General features: G+C 59.3%; 2 protein-coding genes across 2 annotated transcripts; one reads left to right on the top strand and one right to left on the bottom strand.

Moving 5' to 3' along the window:
- Nucleotides 1-497: 497 nt before the first annotated feature.
- VOLCADRAFT_120172 (uncharacterized protein) lies at nucleotides 498-1,689 on the top strand. The gene is made up of 4 exons (XM_002946035.1): nucleotides 498-612; nucleotides 721-783; nucleotides 867-935; nucleotides 1,193-1,689. The coding sequence occupies exons 1-4, from the start codon at nucleotides 547-549 to the stop codon at nucleotides 1,280-1,282; spliced, it is 288 nt and encodes a 95-aa protein (XP_002946081.1). The 5' UTR covers nucleotides 498-546; the 3' UTR covers nucleotides 1,283-1,689.
- A 14,342-nt stretch (nucleotides 1,690-16,031) lies between these two features.
- On the bottom strand, nucleotides 16,032-17,033 carry VOLCADRAFT_115665 (uncharacterized protein; the record flags this gene model as incomplete). The annotated part of the gene is made up of 2 exons (XM_002945675.1): nucleotides 16,032-16,465; nucleotides 16,882-17,033. Coding segments are annotated over 2 exons (586 nt in total), but the record flags the coding sequence as incomplete, so codon positions are not given.
- Nucleotides 17,034-17,624: the final 591 nt, after the last annotated feature.

Here is a 17,624-nt window from a genome sequence, read left to right as displayed (position 1 = left end):
AAATACCCCAGATTCCTGGCCTCCTCAAGGCTTGGCCTCTGTACATATCGCCGGATGCCCTAATAAGTCCCGCTGAGGGATATTCAATATGTGCGCTAGCTTCGACCTGCGAGACTCCACAGCATGGACAGTGCACGAGCTGTTCGAGCTCCGCTGTTACCCTCACTTAAATTTCCTCGGAGACCGCGCACTCTGGCTAAGGCTCATGACTTCCTTGCCGTAGATTTACAGCTTCTTTTTATTATCTCCATTGCCATAGGTCCTCGTCTATTTTGCTTGAAGTGAGCACATGTTTAGAACTTGCCGAGATTGGTGTTTTAGGATGTGTTGTAGAAATTCTAATTTTGCATGCAAATCACTGCACAGCTCTGATGTTAGAGGTTCGTTGCAAGTGTTGGGGTGACCTGTCTGTACGGAGTTGAGACAGTTGTAGGACAGACGCGATTTTTGTCAAGGCTTGCACGGTCCTCTTGGATTGAGTCATTTACATGAATATTAGATGACACAGCTTGTTCAGGCGTCTGTCTGTAAGTAGGTGTTCCAATCATGGACCAAAACGCGCCGGCAAGAAAGCGGACAGGCCCGGGCCCCACGCCACTGAACCTCAGGCCGGTGGGTCTTGAGCTCTCACCTGACGCGACTAAGTTCTGGCAGTGTTGCGAGGTTAGGTTCATGTGTCTACTTGGGTCCTCATGGAACCTGCGTCCTCTTGCCTTGCAGCGCGTGAATTTTGGGAAGCTTGACATCGCGTCTCTTCGGAGGTACTCTCGAGTCCACAAGCTGGTAAGGATATGAGCATCTGGAAAGGCGGGCACACTGTATGGCGGAATATTGAAGCCCGACTGCATGCTTTGCGCCTGGCACAGGTCGGCGTGCCGCAAACCGCCACAAAGGACCAGTTAGTAGCAGCCGTCACACGCCACTTTGCTGCTCAGGTGGGTGTAGCGATACGTTGCTTTCCAGGCTGTTTTCGACCCCTGAAAGCCTAGCTTACAGGCGGGTACGCCTCCGAAAGACACTCAGCCCGTTTCCATGCGTTGACGTACTGTGTGCGCAATTCATGCCTGTACATTGAGCGTGCCGGCAGCTATCCTGTGCACTGACCCAGCCTCGCAAACCTCTTGCCAAAATGACAACACCCGACGCTGCTTGTGTGCGCCGCACCGTTATGCTTGTGCATTATTGATGACAGGTTGTAAATGACGAGCTTAAGGTGATTGCGGCCTTCGTGACCGCCGTGCAACGTCGACAGTCTTTAGCACAGCAGCCTGGGCGCAAATAGCTTAGGAGCGAGGTTCCTGACGGTTGCCGCCGCCAGGGCCTGCCGGCATCGGGCCGGAATAGCACACCCCTTCAGCGAGAGAAGTCAGTAATGAAGCTGCCTGGCAATGTATGAACGTTACGTAACGCGTGGATGAGGCCAGGAGTGTGCTCGCCACGGCCGTGTCAACCGTTGACACGAATAGTAGTACACAAGACATTTCACTTGGGAATGTTGGCATTAGTACGCAAGGTAAATACGTTAGGATTGCATAGTGCCGTGCTATTATGCCCCCGTTCTGTATGGTTAGCGCGGGTGTGCGCTGTTATGTACCATATCTCCCCACTCTGAAGAGGTCACGGCCAAGGTCGTTAGGGTACGGCCATGACTTCCGTTTTTTGCGAAATGCGGCTGACGTTTGAGACGACGGTGAGTAGTGGTAGGGGGAACAAGGAACCGATTTTACAACAGTTCGTCGCGTCGGTCTGTGCATGGGTAGTTCTTGACCGCTGTTATTCCCTATGACGCCGTGGCAGCTTGCGGCCTGTGGTACTCATGCGCGTATGCGTAGCCAACACAACCTTGTCGAAGTGTTAGCTCAAACCGGACTTGACCGTCCGCTTGTGGTAGGGGTACATGTGGGCGTAGGACACAATAAGAATCTCCTCGCGTGCGCAGAGAGCCTGGCCAGAAATGACGAGGGATTGATGCTTCATGATGGTATAGGACAGGTGGCCTACCGTGTAGAGTACAGAGGCCGCACGCAGACTTGCAGGTACAGATCGTGGCTTCAGATCTTGTCCCATGAATCATAGGACGACATAGTTTTAACTGGACTATGCTCCTCTGCGTCTGATGCGAATCTTTGAGCTCCAGAGCTAAGGTTGGCTTGCTACGTTCGTAGTTTGCTTTGGAGGTTGATATGTAGGGATATTTCCCATGTGGATATCAGACTTTCGGGCGAAGGATCTGTTGTCGTTTTAACGTGTTCTCGCAACAGCAGGAGGATTTGTGTTGTATGTGTGCGCTTGGTTGTGGTGTCCCTTGGTAAAGATACTTGGGACATGTGTTTTTGTGAGCACCGCGAGCCAGACAGTGACGGAAGCATATAATTATACGGTTCGGACAGAATGCTTGAAGCAAACTTCCTGTTGAGACTGGTTGAATGCGCATCCTCCGTGTCGGGCTCTGTCCACTTGCTCCTGACGTGCGGGTAGGGCAACAGTGAGATGCGCGTTATTTAATCTTCCTCTCCCATCGACAGTGCCTCCTATCGCCATGAACTCGCCCTGGTATGGCAACCCGACAAAGGACTGCAAGCCGACGCACAAGCACATAGCCACCCATCCGTACAGTTCCTTCTTGGGCTGCGGAACAGGCATCAACTCCTGTAATCCCCCTTAGTGCCACCACCTGTATGGGAAGCCCCTGATCAAAATCCAATGCCAGCATCCTCTGGCGATAGGAAAAAATAACACAAGACAACAGGGCAGAATTTGCAACAATACAGGAAAAATCCACAAGTTTTTACTGGATGCCAAATATTATCGGCCATCGTCCGCGCACAATACAGGTCGCGTGGCCTACACCCCTAGCAGGAATGCTCGAGCGCGGCGCTTCTTGGCCAACCTATGCCCCATCCAATACCCATGTAAGCTAGTGAGTAACAAACACCCGGTAATATCCCACTTGAGCACTGCGACAGGAGATGATGCCCAGGCAGGGGACAAGCAAAGGAAGGTCCCACAAAGAATGGAGCAAACATACGCTTGTGCGCGTGCATTGTGCAAACGAGAGAACGAGGGTCTTGCACCGCACCCGTGACATGTTGAGGGCCTCCCTCTCTCCTCATACGAGAAACAGTAATTCCTAAAAGGGAATCTTCGGCCTCACCTCTCCCACCACCTCGCTATGCCGTCTAAGCAAAAACGTGTTCATTGAAATACCGATATGCACAGCAGCGCTTTGAGGCTCTTCAAATGAAATGCGCACTCCCGCTACCAGCAACTCACGCGATGATAACTTGCATGATCTGCAACTGCTGAATTATTACTTCTAGGCCTAGCGCTCAGAGCGCTGTGCCATAGCAGTGTTAGCAGTGTTAGCAACAGCCGCAGCAGCAGCAGGTGTACTAGTAGCAGCAATGGACACACTGATATCAAAAATAACTGCTGATTTGCAAGACTTGCAGTAGCGCCAAACCCTGCTGCATCATGGAGACATGAATATCCACCAGGATACGGTTGCTTCCCCATAAAAGGAGTTCCCTTCTGTCACTCCCTCTCGCTTTCCAAAGACCCAGCAGCGCCCGAGACACTCGGCCCAGTGCCCACGTCACTCTCCTGCATGCTCCCAGTCATCGGTCTTGCAGCCCTCTCCTATGTCCTGTTTAGGAACTCACATGGCAAGAACCTACACCTTCCATAGCCGTAGATTTTCCGGCGAAGGTACTGCGGTCCCCAGCACGCAATACGCATGCAGGTTTTTTTTTGACATGACTATGCTTCCCTTGGAAGGTCAGGCCATTCGAGATATTCAGGAGTCCAATTTGTTGAATTCCCACGGAAATTCCGCTTTCCTTGTCTTGCAGAGGACATCGGGGCAGGCAGCACGCACGTACATTCCCCGGCGCAAAAGCACGAAACCTCCTCGTCTCATCCAACCCGCGCCCGTCACCCGCCGTTAGGCGACGCAGGCCCGGCTTACCGCAACAGAATCCATCAGGCCTAACCGAGGGACGGTTGCGCTGGCGCCGAAGGACAGCCAAGCAAGATGCAGCGTGTGCGCCTGCATCTACATCATACTCCACGTATCCACGCCAATCGCTGCCGCTGCTGCCGCGTCGCCGGCAGAGGTGCCCAGCCGCTTATGCCGCCCAACCTTTCCGCCTCAGGTGCTAACAAGCGGCGGGTCTGGCAAATCTGTCCGCTGGGCGGCGACGAGCATAAGGCCCGCTTTCTTTAGTGCCAGAGCCTGTTTCGGATCCAGCCGGCGACATGGCAAAGGGGGTTGGGGTGGAGGCTAATGGAACCCAGGGTGCGGAACAGTGATGGGCCCAACACAAGGGGATCTGCAAGGCGCTGCGGCACCGTGCGGCGTCGGTTCAACCGCTGTGAAAGTTGTTGATATGTCCGGATACGCGGAGGTTGGCGCGACGCAGTACGGGGTAACGTGCAACGGAGAGGACCCAAGCGAGCAGGCTGGGGATGGAGGACAGCGCGATGGGGAACCGCGGGGGGTCGAACCAGACCCCCAGGCGCTCTGACACAATCCTAGATCTGATGGATGCCTACACGCACAAAGGGGCTGGTACAGTGCCCAACTGGCACAAGCACCAGCTATAACGCCGTAAAAGCAGGGTGCTTCAGGCGAGGAAGAAGCGGCTGGGAGGGCTTGCAGCCGGTGTTTTCGCATGCACATATTCACCAACCCGCGCACGCAAGGACCAGGCCCACAAGCCGTTGCGAAGAAACGCTCCGTTGCCAGCACATACACCGCGGGCAACTTCAGCAGCGCACATAAGGGCACTCGGCCGATATGAGGGGGGAACTGAAGACGTCCAAGACTAGGTGTGTGTGTGTGTGTGTAGGAAATACATCATAGGCAGCGTCGCTCTGAGACACAGACGACGACTCGAGGGCTGCATCCTCCCGCCCAGGAGCGCACCTCCAGCTCTCGGAGCACGTGGCCGCTCTGCGCCATTGTTTTCGAGCCGCTCAGCCAGGTGGTGTAAAAGGTGGCCATGCAGCCCGCGTAGAACTGCTGTGCGGCTTCCACCACGGAGCTCCGGAAGTTGGCCTCGCGGTGAAGATGACCGTTGCGCAGTGCCTGACCGGGGCCGGCGGGGATACGGCCGGTTCCAGAGAAAGAGGTCATCCAGGCATCCGGAACAGATCGAAAAGAGGCAGGGAGCAAAGTGAGACCGGACCGGACCCTCTGCATTCCAGCGATTTCAGCAAAATCAGATCCCAGACGGATGCGGAGGAAGCGGCAGCGGGGGCGCAGGCGCAGGGAAGGTCGGGCCCAGACGGCAGGACATACGGCACCGGAAAAGAGGAGCTTCAGGGAGCCGCTGCATTGCCTGCCTTCTCCCGTTTGCCTCTTCTCGTGCGTCCCACCTGCAGCGTCCATTTTGTGACGTTGAGGGAAACAATCGCCAGCGGGAACTCCTGAACGGGGTGCTGCGACAACCTGAGCATCTGGGCGGAGGGAGGAGGGATCACAGCGCGATGCGGTGTGTGGGCAGCAGCGGGATGTCAGTCCCTGGAGTCCGACCCTGGGAACGCAGCAGTACGCCAAGCCATCAGAAGCGGGCGCTCATCCCTCTCTCCGGCCCCCCCCCTCCCATACCAACGCACCGCTCGCAAGAGCCGCGCATCCGTTCCGCAAAGGCAGGGCTCACACACAACAGGTCTTCCAAATAGCCCTACTGCCCGATACTTGTGTGCCAGCTTGGTCTGACCGTCCCCTGCCCCTTGCCCATCCCACACCCTCCCTCGTCGGACAACGAGAACCGGTGGCTGTTCGCCTGCCTGCCTGCCTACGTTTCCATGTACCGCCACAACCGGGTGAGCACCTAATCCCACGCGACACACGCGGCTCCCTCTTGACGCGCACATACACACACCGGCCCCTCGCCCGCCCTGCCCACCCCTCAGGTAGGAACCCACACAACCCCGGGTCCCCGCCGCCCACCTGCTTTGCTGCCTCGGCACTCCACTGCGTCAGGTAATACAGCTGCAGCAGACCCAGCAGGCCGCAGCCACGTAGGTCAGTCGCGGGGTCCTGGCCCTGGAAGCCCAGCTCCGCCCAGTGGGAACCGTACCGAGGGGGCTCCCAGGTCTTGCCTGTGGACAGGCGGCCAGAGCGCCGGGCGGCGGTCGGATGGGGCAGATGGGATGGGGGGAGGCGCCGCACCCTGGGCTCCTAGGTACCAAGGTCTTTACCTCGGCGGATGCACGAGTCTCCAGTATACAAATACGGCCGGAAAAGGCCTAACGGGCTTGGTGTCAGAGTCCGGTCCCTAAGCCGACGACGCCTTGGGCCTCAGTGTCGCCCTCTCACCAGTAAATGTGCCGTACAGCGCTCCCAACAGCCGTACGTGCATCGCGTCATCGTCAGCAAAGGGCAGCCGTGCTAGTGCTAGCAGCTGCAGCAGTTGATCCCGGAGCTGAGGCGTCTTCAGGTCCGGGGGCCCCAGGCACAACAATCGAGAGAAGAAGCCGGGCTGCGGCGGCAGCGCCGCCAGGACCTTTGGTCGTACTGCTGACGTGTCCATGGACATGAAGTGCAGCACGGCTTTATGGTACGATAGCGTCGTGACGGCTGCTGCAGCGGCGCCGCCGACTGGGCCGGGATCCGCTTGTCCAGGCTTGTGGGGCAAGTGATGGAAAAAAGGAGGTGTGGGGGAAGTGATGAGGAATGCAGGTTTAAAAAAGTGTCCGTGGTAAGCCTGGCGCGGTTGAAGGTGAAGTGTACACGATTTAAGACAGACAAGCTAGGGCACACACTCGTCCATCCCCGAAACCGCACGAGCGGATAAACCCCTCCACTCCGTTACCTGCAATGTCCGCTGCTGCTCCAATTGCCGTTCCCGGTTCGCCGCTTCCCATTCGTCTTCCACCGCAGCCGCTGCAGTTGCCGCGGCGGCAGCGGCCGGAGTCTTCTTCTGTGGCTGCAAGCCAATGTTAGAAGCGACGCCGAGTGTCTCAGCTGCAATCTTCGCCGCAGCTGCTGTCCGCGTTGCTGCAGCGCCGCCCGCGTCTCCAAGTGCTGCCGGCTGCGGCAGTCCTGCTGCTGCGCCGGCTCCCGTGGCCTCGGTCGCCCGCGTTGGAGACTGAAGCTTGGAGGTATGCTGCGGCTGCGGCTGCATCCCCACGCCCTGGCAAAGGAAATCAATCCAGCAACAACACCCTCATCGACAGAAAGCGCAGAACCATAAGCAACCGCCGGCAGGAATACCAACAATCGCCACAGGATTATAGCAGCAGCAACAAAATAGCAACGCGGGTATTGGCCATCGCTTCCATCACGGCAGAGGAATTAATTCTCCAAATCGTTCCCCAAGACCCAAGTTAGCCATCACCCAAACCATCACCAAGTTACCTTTACCTTCAGGTTAGAGGGACCCCACGCACCCACCTTGTCGACCTCCACGAGTTTTCGGGCGGCCTCGCCGCGGGATGGGACTGGGGGCGGTGACGGGAGGCGCAACCAGGTCGCGCAGGACGTGTGTGTGGCGACACATCAATTAGATGGGGCATGTCGGGGTGCGATTGTAACAAGAGTCAATGAGCATCTGGGAGGGGGTGGCACTTGAAGGGTCCTGCTGTGCGCGGGGCAAGCGCTGCCAGGACCCGCGACCCGCGAGGGTCAGCTGTAGGCCCAAGGCCCAGAACGCAGGAAAGTGCAGCCGGAACAGAGCAGCCGGAACAGGCCCCCTAGGGCCAGGGCGAGGAAAGAGGTGACAGATCTGCGGAGAGGGCATATCAAATTAGGATTTTACCTGCGGTCGTCGTAGCGGGGCTGGGGCCTGGGGAGGCGTGCTCGGGCCCCCGACCAGCGATGGAAGGGCCTGTCTGCGCGGACCCCGCCACGTGCAGGGCCTGCATTACCTTGTAGGATGGCAAGTCCTGGAGGCACCCGGGCGGCGGCGGGGAGGAGGGGAGAGGATGAGCCGGGGAAGCTGGCGGGAACAGTGGGACGCCGCGGGAGCTTGAAAAGGATCGAGTTGATGCTCCGAAACCAACAATCCTAACACGGCATACTCTCTCAACGCCGCCGCTCTTCCCGATATCCAGTTGTTGCCGTTCATCTTCGTTCTTTTCCTTCCATTATGCCCTTGACTGACTGTTTTTTCACAGACTGGCGACTTTTATTAGCAAGCCGTGATCCCCTGGGCACGGCTTCTTTGCCACTGCCCTTCTTTGATTCTTACCCATTGTCGTTTGGGGTTGCGGTTGACCGTCGGCCCTCAAGGACCGGCACGGCATTCGGCGGCTCCAGTGCTTTCGCCACCTGAGTATACTTTTACTTTGCTTTTCCGTACTGCCTTCCTCCGGGCCAACCCACTTACGTTGCTTGGGTCTTATCGTGGTCCCGTTTCTCTCTCTTTCCTAACCCCAGGATGGTCACCAATAATCCAACCGCCACACAGCCGAGTGCAAACACCGACCTCCGCGGGGGACCCGGTCCGCAATGGCGCAGCCGCTGGCTGCTGCTGCTGCTGCTGGGGGCCCTCCACCGGGGTCTTGGCCGGATCGCTCCCATCCGCTAGCAGCGTGTCCCCGGGACCCTCCGAAACAGCAAACGTTGTCCACGAGCCCTGATGCTTGTCCTGCGGATGTCCGGGGCAAGAGGACTCCAGGGGGGTAAGAGGACGCCGCGCCCGGACGGAAGCACGGGTGAGGTACAAGAACGACCCTGCTTTTCCGACGGCACCGAAGGCTATCGCGGCCACCGTGTTCCCTGCCACACCAGGTTCATGTGCTGACGTAGATCACGGCACCGGATCAGGGGGCCCCATACCCTGTGCTCCCCTCCAAATCAACCTCGTCCTGGTGTCCCCAATCGGAGCCCTGCCTCAGCCGCCCCCGCCTGCTGCTGCTGCTGATGATGATGATGCTCACCTGAGTCCGGTAATGCTGAATCTTGTCATCCTCTTCCTCCTCACCGTCCTGCTCCTGTTCCGCAGCCGCATCACCATCGCCCTCGTCCTCGTCCTCGTCGCCTTCTTCCTCCTCCTCCTCCTCCTCCTCCTCTGCAAGTACCTCAGTGTTCAGCCGCTGCTTGACGTTGCTAACCAAGTGGGCGGGCATCGCCTTGGGCCGGAATACCTGCGAGCCAGGGGGAATGAGAGACAGCTGGGGCTCCCGTTACGGCAAGAGCGCTGTGGGAGCTGGCTGTAATAGCTTTCATGGCTTTGGAGCGTCGGATATCTGGGATTGATTGCTGGTTTTGGAGCACCTCAGCTTGGCGCGCACCTGCTTATGGAAGCCCTCCTCGCGCTGGCCGCCCTCCAACGCGTAACTGAATTCATCGTCCCCGTCCTCGTCTTCCTTTCGCTTTGGCTTTCGAAGTGTCCCTACCTGGGGGTTAGGCGGGTAGTGACAGGGGCTGCGATGGTTGATGACCGCCGTCGGAGGGCCAGCAGGATATTTCAAATTCAAGGGAGGAAAAAACTTGTTGGTGCAGGGATGGTTGACGTTGATGATGCATGCATCTGGAACAGAGTTTACGTAGCACTGAAACACATTTGGTGTTCCTTTGCCTCCAGCTCCATTCCGCGTCACACGTGGCAGGGCAACGGGTCAAGCGGGACGACAGAAGGACAATTGCGGTGTGCTGTAAGTTGCCATCCCGTACATGGTCCGGTCCTCTTAAATTCGCGTAGCTCACTCCAGGTTGCGGGTGCTCAGAGCTTTTGACAGCTGTTAGAGTTCGGGTGCTTCACTTAAGCAGGCCCAAATGGCAGCGGCAGCCAGTCAATACCAGCTCGTTAGCGGTGGGAGGAGGCTTGGTACATCGCATTGGTACGCATGTTTTACGCTCACCCATCGCCCCAGCGAAACACCGAAACTTAGAATGAAAAGCGCTGCCTTGCGCTGCCGTACCTCAGCTAGACCTGAGCCCTCGAAAACTGGGGTTGCCGGAGGTTCCGGCGCCGGGGCCGCCGGAAGCGAGGGAGGCGTCTCGGACACCGCTTCGGCTGCTGGACTTGCTTTGTGCTGGTCTGGTTGTGATGATCGCCCAACAATACGACGCTTCTCAGGGTCCTTCGCAGCAGGGAATCCTCAGTCAACCATGTTCGTACCCGGACTTGGGACCTCCAGCACGCGCCCAGTTAGTCATGACATCTTTGTGAATTCACCGTACCTCAGCGATGAGTCTTGGCGCGTGTGGCTGTTTTGTCGATATCAACCCCGCGCTTCCAGAGACATTAGATGCCAAATGCCTTCTGTCAGTGTCTATATTTGAGGCTGCTTGAGTTTTGACAGTCGGCGGTTCGCTCTCTATTTCAAGGGTGAACTCATCAGAATCCATCCCTAAGCGGTACCCAATACAAGAGACCTAAGTGTTACCGTAAGGAATGTTAGTTTTAAGTTAACTGATGATCATGTGCAAACTCATAATTAACATCCCGAGTCCTATGATAAGACAGTTCAGGATTCTGCAAAGGAGCGCTTTAACAAACGGACGAAGCCACAAAGGAACGTAACTCGATTGACGCCCCGGCAATTTCATTACGGGGCTAATGGATGCTACAACCAAAAATCCCACAGCACCGGAATGGCGGATAGGTTTCGGAGCTACTCGACTTCGCCACTCTTGGCACCGAGGCTAGGAACAGCAACATTAGCACACACCTCTGCGTATCTCTTCGTCTCACTTGAGCGCTTGTAATAGCAGTGGTTGTGCAGTTTTGCTGGGTGCGGTGGGTCCGGCGGTATATAAGATCTTTGGGTTCGCACCTTTACATGTGGCTGCTCAGGGACAGATGGCGTGTAGTCAATGCCGTTAACGTGCGGCCAACTTACAACATGAGGCCAACTTACAGCGTGCCTCGCCACACACATAAGCGTTTTGGCAAGGCTGCCTTGATCTCGTGGAACAGGGGCTGCTAGGAGGGAACAGGGCCCTAAAAACTAGGCTGAAGTGCACACACGTTCGGCGAGGGCGTGTCCAAACCGCCGCACAGTAGTTGAGCCCGCCACAGCGGCACGGCATGAAACCCAAGCCAGTGGCAGGGAGGTACGGAGGCGCCATGACGACGCACTGGCGGCCCTTGGAGGCCGATGTGCCGTCACCGGGACAACCGGACCAGCACCTGACAGCATCGTGGATTCGCAGCGCCCAGCCATTTAGGTTACGGGATTGTAGTGGAAAGCTTGGACTGCGGGATGAGACAGTCACGGCACGAGGTTAGGAACATGAAACACCAGAGTCCAGTCAAGCAGTGCTTGGATTTCCGTGTCTTGCGGACGCACCTCGCCATCGCCTACTTTCCTCGTACGCCTTTACCACGAATTGGCACCCCATTAGGCTAAAACGATAATCGGGGCGCTGGCTGGCATTTGGCGCCTCTCTTTTCTTAACTCCATAGCCCTTCCATATGCTCTTAAAACGGGCGCTAATACGGTACTCTGTGCGCGGACATTACCTTTCAAGCGATTATGAAATTTCCTGGGCTTCCTACGGTACTCAGGGAAGCCTCCTCGGCTCCCGCTACATGCAATACTTCTAACCGCCGCTTCCGGGGCGCAATATCGCCCGTTAAAAAAACCAGTTCGCGATTTCACACACCCTTTAAAGCTCAAGCAGCTATCCCTTTCTGCTACGCATGCAAGTATCCCGTCACCAGCCGCCGCCGTTGGGCGGTTTCACTTTAGGTCGCACGCTACGCACACATCAACCTCACTTGCACCATCACGCGGAATCGCTTGTATCACTTTCGCCGCTGGTACGAGCCCTTCCAGCGGTCTCCATTACAGCGCCAAACGGTAGCTGCCTGAGGCACTTGACCCGGCCCAATTCGCTCGGACCCGCACCAACCCCCCGCGCCTGCAGCTCCCGTAACCATAGCTGCTTTCAGAGGAAATGGAGTCATCTCCGCTCTCGGAGTGGATTGGGCTTCCGTCCCCACCTGCGCCCTCGCCGGCCTCGGGGTAATGGCCGGCCCCATCCCCGTTCTCGGACAAAGAGCGACCAGCCTCCAAGGCGCCGTTATCCCGAACTTCTTCTGCCTCTTCTTCGCAAACTTCGCTGCGGCTTCCAATCAGGGGCATGGAGCTGTCAATGCTGAAGGTGGCGCCAGCGCCATGCCGCATGATGCTACCAACTCCGCGGACAGCAGAGGCAACGGCAGCATGCCGCGTTCCCAAGCTCTGGTTGCTTCTGAAAAGACCCATCTCATCCAGCAACGACATGCGGGGTGCAGCACCAGCAGCACCTCGCCGGTACCTGCCAGAGCTATGATTGCTTCCGTCATCGCCTTCAGCGCTGCTGCCGCAGGTGCTGCCATGGCGCCGCCTGGCGGATGTGCGCCGGCTGCCGCTATCGCCCGCGTAGGCGCCACCAGCGCCCTTCTCACCGTCGCCACCGCTTCCCTCGTCATCTCTGATCCCCGGACACTCTGATAAGCCGGCCCCGGAACCACTGCTCATCTGGCTGCTTCTACTGATGGACACACAGGTAAGGCCACTGTGACGGTGGACCCTGGCGGCGCCGCCACCATCGTCGCCATGGCACGGCACAGCCATTCCTACCACATCAACCAACGCGGAGCCGGGAGCGGCGTTGCTGCCGTGCACGTCAGCCGGGTCTTCACCAGGCGCGCCGCCATACGCACGCCTGTGTAACAGGGGCCCGCCACCGCCAGCACCACAACCGCTCTCCTGAGCGCGGCCCGACCGCGCTGACCAGCAGATGTCCCCACTGGATGCCGCGCTGCAAGCGACAACTCCCTCCAGCTCCGATCCGCGCTCCACCTGCGGAACCGCCTTGTCCGCTTTCTCACCGACGTTCTCCTCAACCGCGCGCACTGGCGCACGGCTGCTGACCATAACACCGCTAACGGCGCTGGTGCAGCCGATGGCCAGATCACCGCCGCCGCTGCTGCTGCTAGGGTGCGTTTCGCTGCTACCGTTGCAGGCATTCCCGTGGGCATGCATCGTGGACCAGGCAGGTTCCGGAAGGTCCTGCTCTGTGATGATCATCGGGACGGGGAACACGGGACCCGGGGGGCTTTGTGTTCGCGGGCTTGGGAGCAGGGTGATGTTCAGATCTGGCCCCTTGGGGCACACCACCCGCACCATGGTGCTGCTTCTGCTGTTGGTATTGCCACCAGTGTTGCTAAAACATGCGCTGCTCCTGCTCCGGCTGTCGCTGCTGGCATCCATGCTGCTGCTGTCCTCGGTATGCCGGTGCCAATCCACGCCTGCGTGGTAGCGACGGCCTAGCGCTGCCTGCACGGTCGCGGTAATTGCTAACACTGTGGGAGGGTTGTTACGCCCCGGGCTATACATGGTTTTGGCTGCAGCGGCGGCGCGCGGGACGCTACATCCGCCGCCGCTACTGCTGCCGCCGCCAGCGCCACCGCTGCTACTGTCGTACATCGGCAAGGGGTAGCCCAGGTCCAAAGCATCGGTGCTTTGGGGACCGCAACAACTGCTGGACAGGTCCTCAGTCCCGCCGCCGGTGTTGCTCCGGAACCCGACAGAGGACGCTCCCCAGCCACTGAACCCTCCGCCGCCGCCACTACCACCACAGCCGCCGTGGCCGCTGCTGCAACCGTCGCCGTGCGTGCTCTGACCCATCTGGGCTGCACTGCCAAGCCTGAGCGGCCCCGCAGCATGGCTCCAGCCCACAGGCGGCCCACCATGAAGCACCGCTGCCGCTTTCAGTGCGTGTCCAAGTCCAGGTCCAGATCCATCCCGTTCCTCTTCTGACAGGCCGGCTGCGCGCTGGGTAGGGTGCGCGTGAAGTGCAGCGTCCGAGCCGGGCTGACCAAGCGGGCCTGCTGCAACTGCCGCACGAATTTTCCCAGTTAGGGTTGCGTCGCGGTCGCAAGTCACACCCACCGCTGCCGCCGCCACAGTGGGTGATGCCACTAAGTTGGACTTGGTGTGGCCACGGTGGCGCCAGCCATCGAGTTGCTGGAGACCCCCAGCTGGTGCAGGCCGTCCAGCACCAGCCACGTCCATGGCGACAATGTTGTCGACGCGGGCGGTGCCTGCTATCATGTCAGCGGCCACGCAGCCCATCGCAACACCTGGACCGCGGGATCGGTCCGAGGCGACGGCAGTAGCAGGGGTGCTGGCAACTGTGCTAGCGCAGGGCATGTTGTACCGCAGGTTGTGCTGCTGAGCTTCCATGCGTGGGCTCAGGATGGTCCGCAAGATGGTCGTCCGCTGAGGATAGGCCGCCGCCGCCGCCGCTGCTTGGGCTGGTTTCTTATGCTCTGGAGAGCTCCCGGATTTATTGGACTGGTCGCGGCGGAGCTGCGGTGAGTGGTCGAGCTCATCGTAGCATGCAGGCTGCCCGACAGACATGGCTCCTGCGGAAGCCGCCGCTGTCGTCAGCCTCACCGGAGAAATAGCGGATTGCGGCTGGGACTTGCTGGGACCCTGCTGCCGCTGCCTTCCTCCCAGCACATCTGCAGTCGCCACTGCCGCCGCTGCTTCGGTACTCGGCCGTGCGGCTGCTGCCTTCCGCGGGGACGTGAAAAGCGGCTTGCGGGCGCCTCCTTGTCGCCAAGGCTGCTGGTGGTACTGCGGCTCAAGGAACGGCTGTGGCGACTTCTGCTGATCGGAACTAGCGTGATCGTCCAGCTCAGCCACGCAGCAACCTCTCTCACAAGCACTTGTAGCGTTGTGCTGCACAGGCTGCGTGAGCGAACGTGCCCGCTGGTGCTGCGGTGGCGCAGCTTGGCACGCCGGTGCAAGGCCGCCTCCACCGCTTGCAGTGCCGCCCTGGGCCCGACCGGGGCTGACCCCGGAGGCGTCGAAGGGCCGCCAGACGCGTCCCGCGCCGGCGCCTCCGCGACCGCCGGTGGCCGCCTTAAGCTTGCTGCCGGCGCTCCACAACTGTCGCACGTCTATCCCTACACCGCCATCACTCCCGCTGCCGCCGTCAGCGCCGGCCCCACCTGCCCAGGCGTGCCGCGACCAGCTTCGCGGCTCTCCAGTTGTCACCGGCGCTGCTGCAGCGGGCTTGGCCGCCGCCGCAAGCGCCTCCGCGGGAGCTGACGCAGCCGTTGGGGACCGCAGTCGCGGCGCACTATGGGGTCGCACAGCGCCGGGTGAGCTACTGCCACCGCTTGCACGCGCACGGCTGCCGGATCCTGAGCCCCACGGCGGTCGTACCGTGGCGGTGCTATCTGGACGAGGGCTCACCGGATGGGCCCGTCGGGTAATGGCCTCCGCAGGCCTTACCGCAGCGTCGCCAGCTGACGTGCTCGGCAACCGATATCGAGGTGCGCTCAAGGGCCGCGGAACTGCCGCGACAGCGCCGCCGCCATTGGGATTGACCTGCAGGGACTGTGTTCCCTGCAGGCGATTTTGGTGTTGGTGGTGTTGGTGGAGGCGAGCTACTTCCTGCGGGCCCGGTGAGAGTGACCGTGGTCGCGGCCGTGGCGTGCGAATCGCCAACGACACAGCCCGGCCGACTGGCATCGCCTCGTTTACACCTGCACCTCGTGCGCTGTCGACGAAAGCGAGCTTGTTCTTTATAGACACTACGCCGCCGCCGCCGCTGCAGCTGCTGGCCTTGGGGCTATATGCCATTCCGGTCGCCGCATCGTGCATTACCTGGTCATGGTTAAGGTAGTATTGATGATGGTGGTGCTGCTGCTGGTGTGGACCGTGATCGTGTGGTTGCGCGGGCCTGCCGGGCGATGCTTGTGCGTCAAGTGCACCGCCATCCACAGCTGTATTAGAGCTGGACGCCATCGCCTGTGACTTCTGCGCCATCCCGCTGGGGAGGGCGGCGGTGGCGGAGCGGCGCCTTGGGGAGGGTTGCAGCGGCGGCGGCACGCGGGCGCCCCAGGCAGGTCGGGTGCGGGCCGAATGCGGCCCTGCTGAATCCCGACCTGCCTGACGTGGATCCCGGTCCCTACCCACCCCTGGTGACAGGCTCCGCTGCTGCTGCTGTTGGATGCAGCTGCTAAGGTGGTGCTCCTCGCGGCCAGGGCTGCCGGCCCCTGCCAGACCCGTGCCGCCAGCCCTGCACCAAACATCCTGCTCTTGAAGGTGGCCATTTCCGCTTTCCTCACCGACACGGTCGATTTCGCATGGATTGCTTCCTCCGCCGGACCTGCCGGATGCAGGCGTCGGGGCCCCCATGCCCTTGCGGTCCCCTTGCGCGGCATGGCCAGCCCCCGGCTTCAACACCTGTTGGTTGTCCTGGCCCGGGTGGTAGTGGTGCTGCGGCGGAAGCGGAAGCGGCGCGGCCGCCGGCGGTCCGGGCAGCTGCCGCTGGCAGCGGTCCGGCGGCGCCTGTGGCGCTAGCTTGTAGGCTGCCGTTGCTGGCCAGTGCGCCAGGTACTGGGAGTGGAAGCGGAAGGACAGGCAACGGTCGCGGCCGCTGAGGATGCCAACGCCCAGGTCCAGCGCAACGGGGCGGCCGCTGCTTAACGCCTCGCCCAACTGGTGCAGCAGGTGGCGGGTGCAGCAGAATACGACATCCTTGTTCAGGGAGCAAGAATGCCTTGGGCGCGGAGAGAGGGGAGAAGGGCGAACGGCCACCGAAGAGGAGCCGAGTTTGTGGGGAGTTAATGGGTTAATATGGACATCTTAGGGGGCAGTTCACTGTAACACGGCTGGGAGATGACGAGTGGTGCGATATGTTATTGTTACGCAAGGTTGACGGGTAAGGATAACTTGTCGCGTGCATCCGTGTCTCCAGGGGAACGATTCAGCGAAGCGAAATGTGGCGAAGCAACCTCAATACCTCCACTGATAGAGATGCCAAGGATGCGCATACCGCATGTGCCTGGGTTACCGTAAGTTCTCGAGAACTAATGCAACGAGGAGTACGTTGAAGCGCTTTCAGCAGCACTCTATTCGCGGGACATCAAGAAGGGAGCAGAACAGGTCTGTTAGGGATAACTAATGGCCGCGTACTTGATGGCGATTTTCATGGCGCTGTAGTCCTCACATGGCTCCAGGCCCAGTTCCTCAGCTACGATGCTGCTTGATCGGGTCACGCCAGATCCCACATGGAGCGCGTGTGCCCGCAGATAAGCGTCGCTGGGTACGAATATGGGTCGCAGCATCGGCGCGCCATCCTCCAACTGGTCACCGACACGATACCATGCGATACGCGCAAATGTAGGAAATACTGCGCCGCGGCACCTTGAAAAAAGAGCTAGCAGCCAACCGCGCAATGCTGACCAGACCGCCGCGTACGTGTGCTCCCCAAGCGCCTGAGGATCACAAGTCAACAAGGCAATTTGTCGCTGCAGCTCGTCAGAGGACCCCGTATTTATCGTAGTACCTGGTTCGGTGCTACGTCGCTGTGCTTGACAGCACATTCACGAAAAAGGGCCGCTTCGGTAAACATGATGCTTGTTTGACCACGACAGCTGGACTGCTAATCCATTCTCCTCATAATTTATTGATAAAGTATCTGCATTCCATCTATCACTATGATTTCCATGGGTTTGTTGTGCCGTTTTGCCATTATCTTGGGTATTGAGAAGCTTTACTTTGCAAGGGCAGCGGTAGGAGGTCGGGTGATGCCCTTACTGTTACATGAGGTCAGGGAGTAAAATCTTCTAGTAAAAGGCTCTCGGCTTATAAGTATGTTAGGAAAAAACGCTTGGACTGCCAACAAAGTAACTAACACCTGGACATCGCCTAACCAC

This window comes from Volvox carteri (genome assembly GCF_000143455.1).
Source record: "Volvox carteri f. nagariensis unplaced genomic scaffold VOLCAscaffold_1, whole genome shotgun sequence".
Classification (NCBI taxonomy): Eukaryota; Viridiplantae; Chlorophyta; class Chlorophyceae; order Chlamydomonadales; family Volvocaceae; genus Volvox; species Volvox carteri.
Note: the sequence above shows the minus strand (reverse complement) of the source record. Positions and strands in the feature narration are given on the sequence as shown.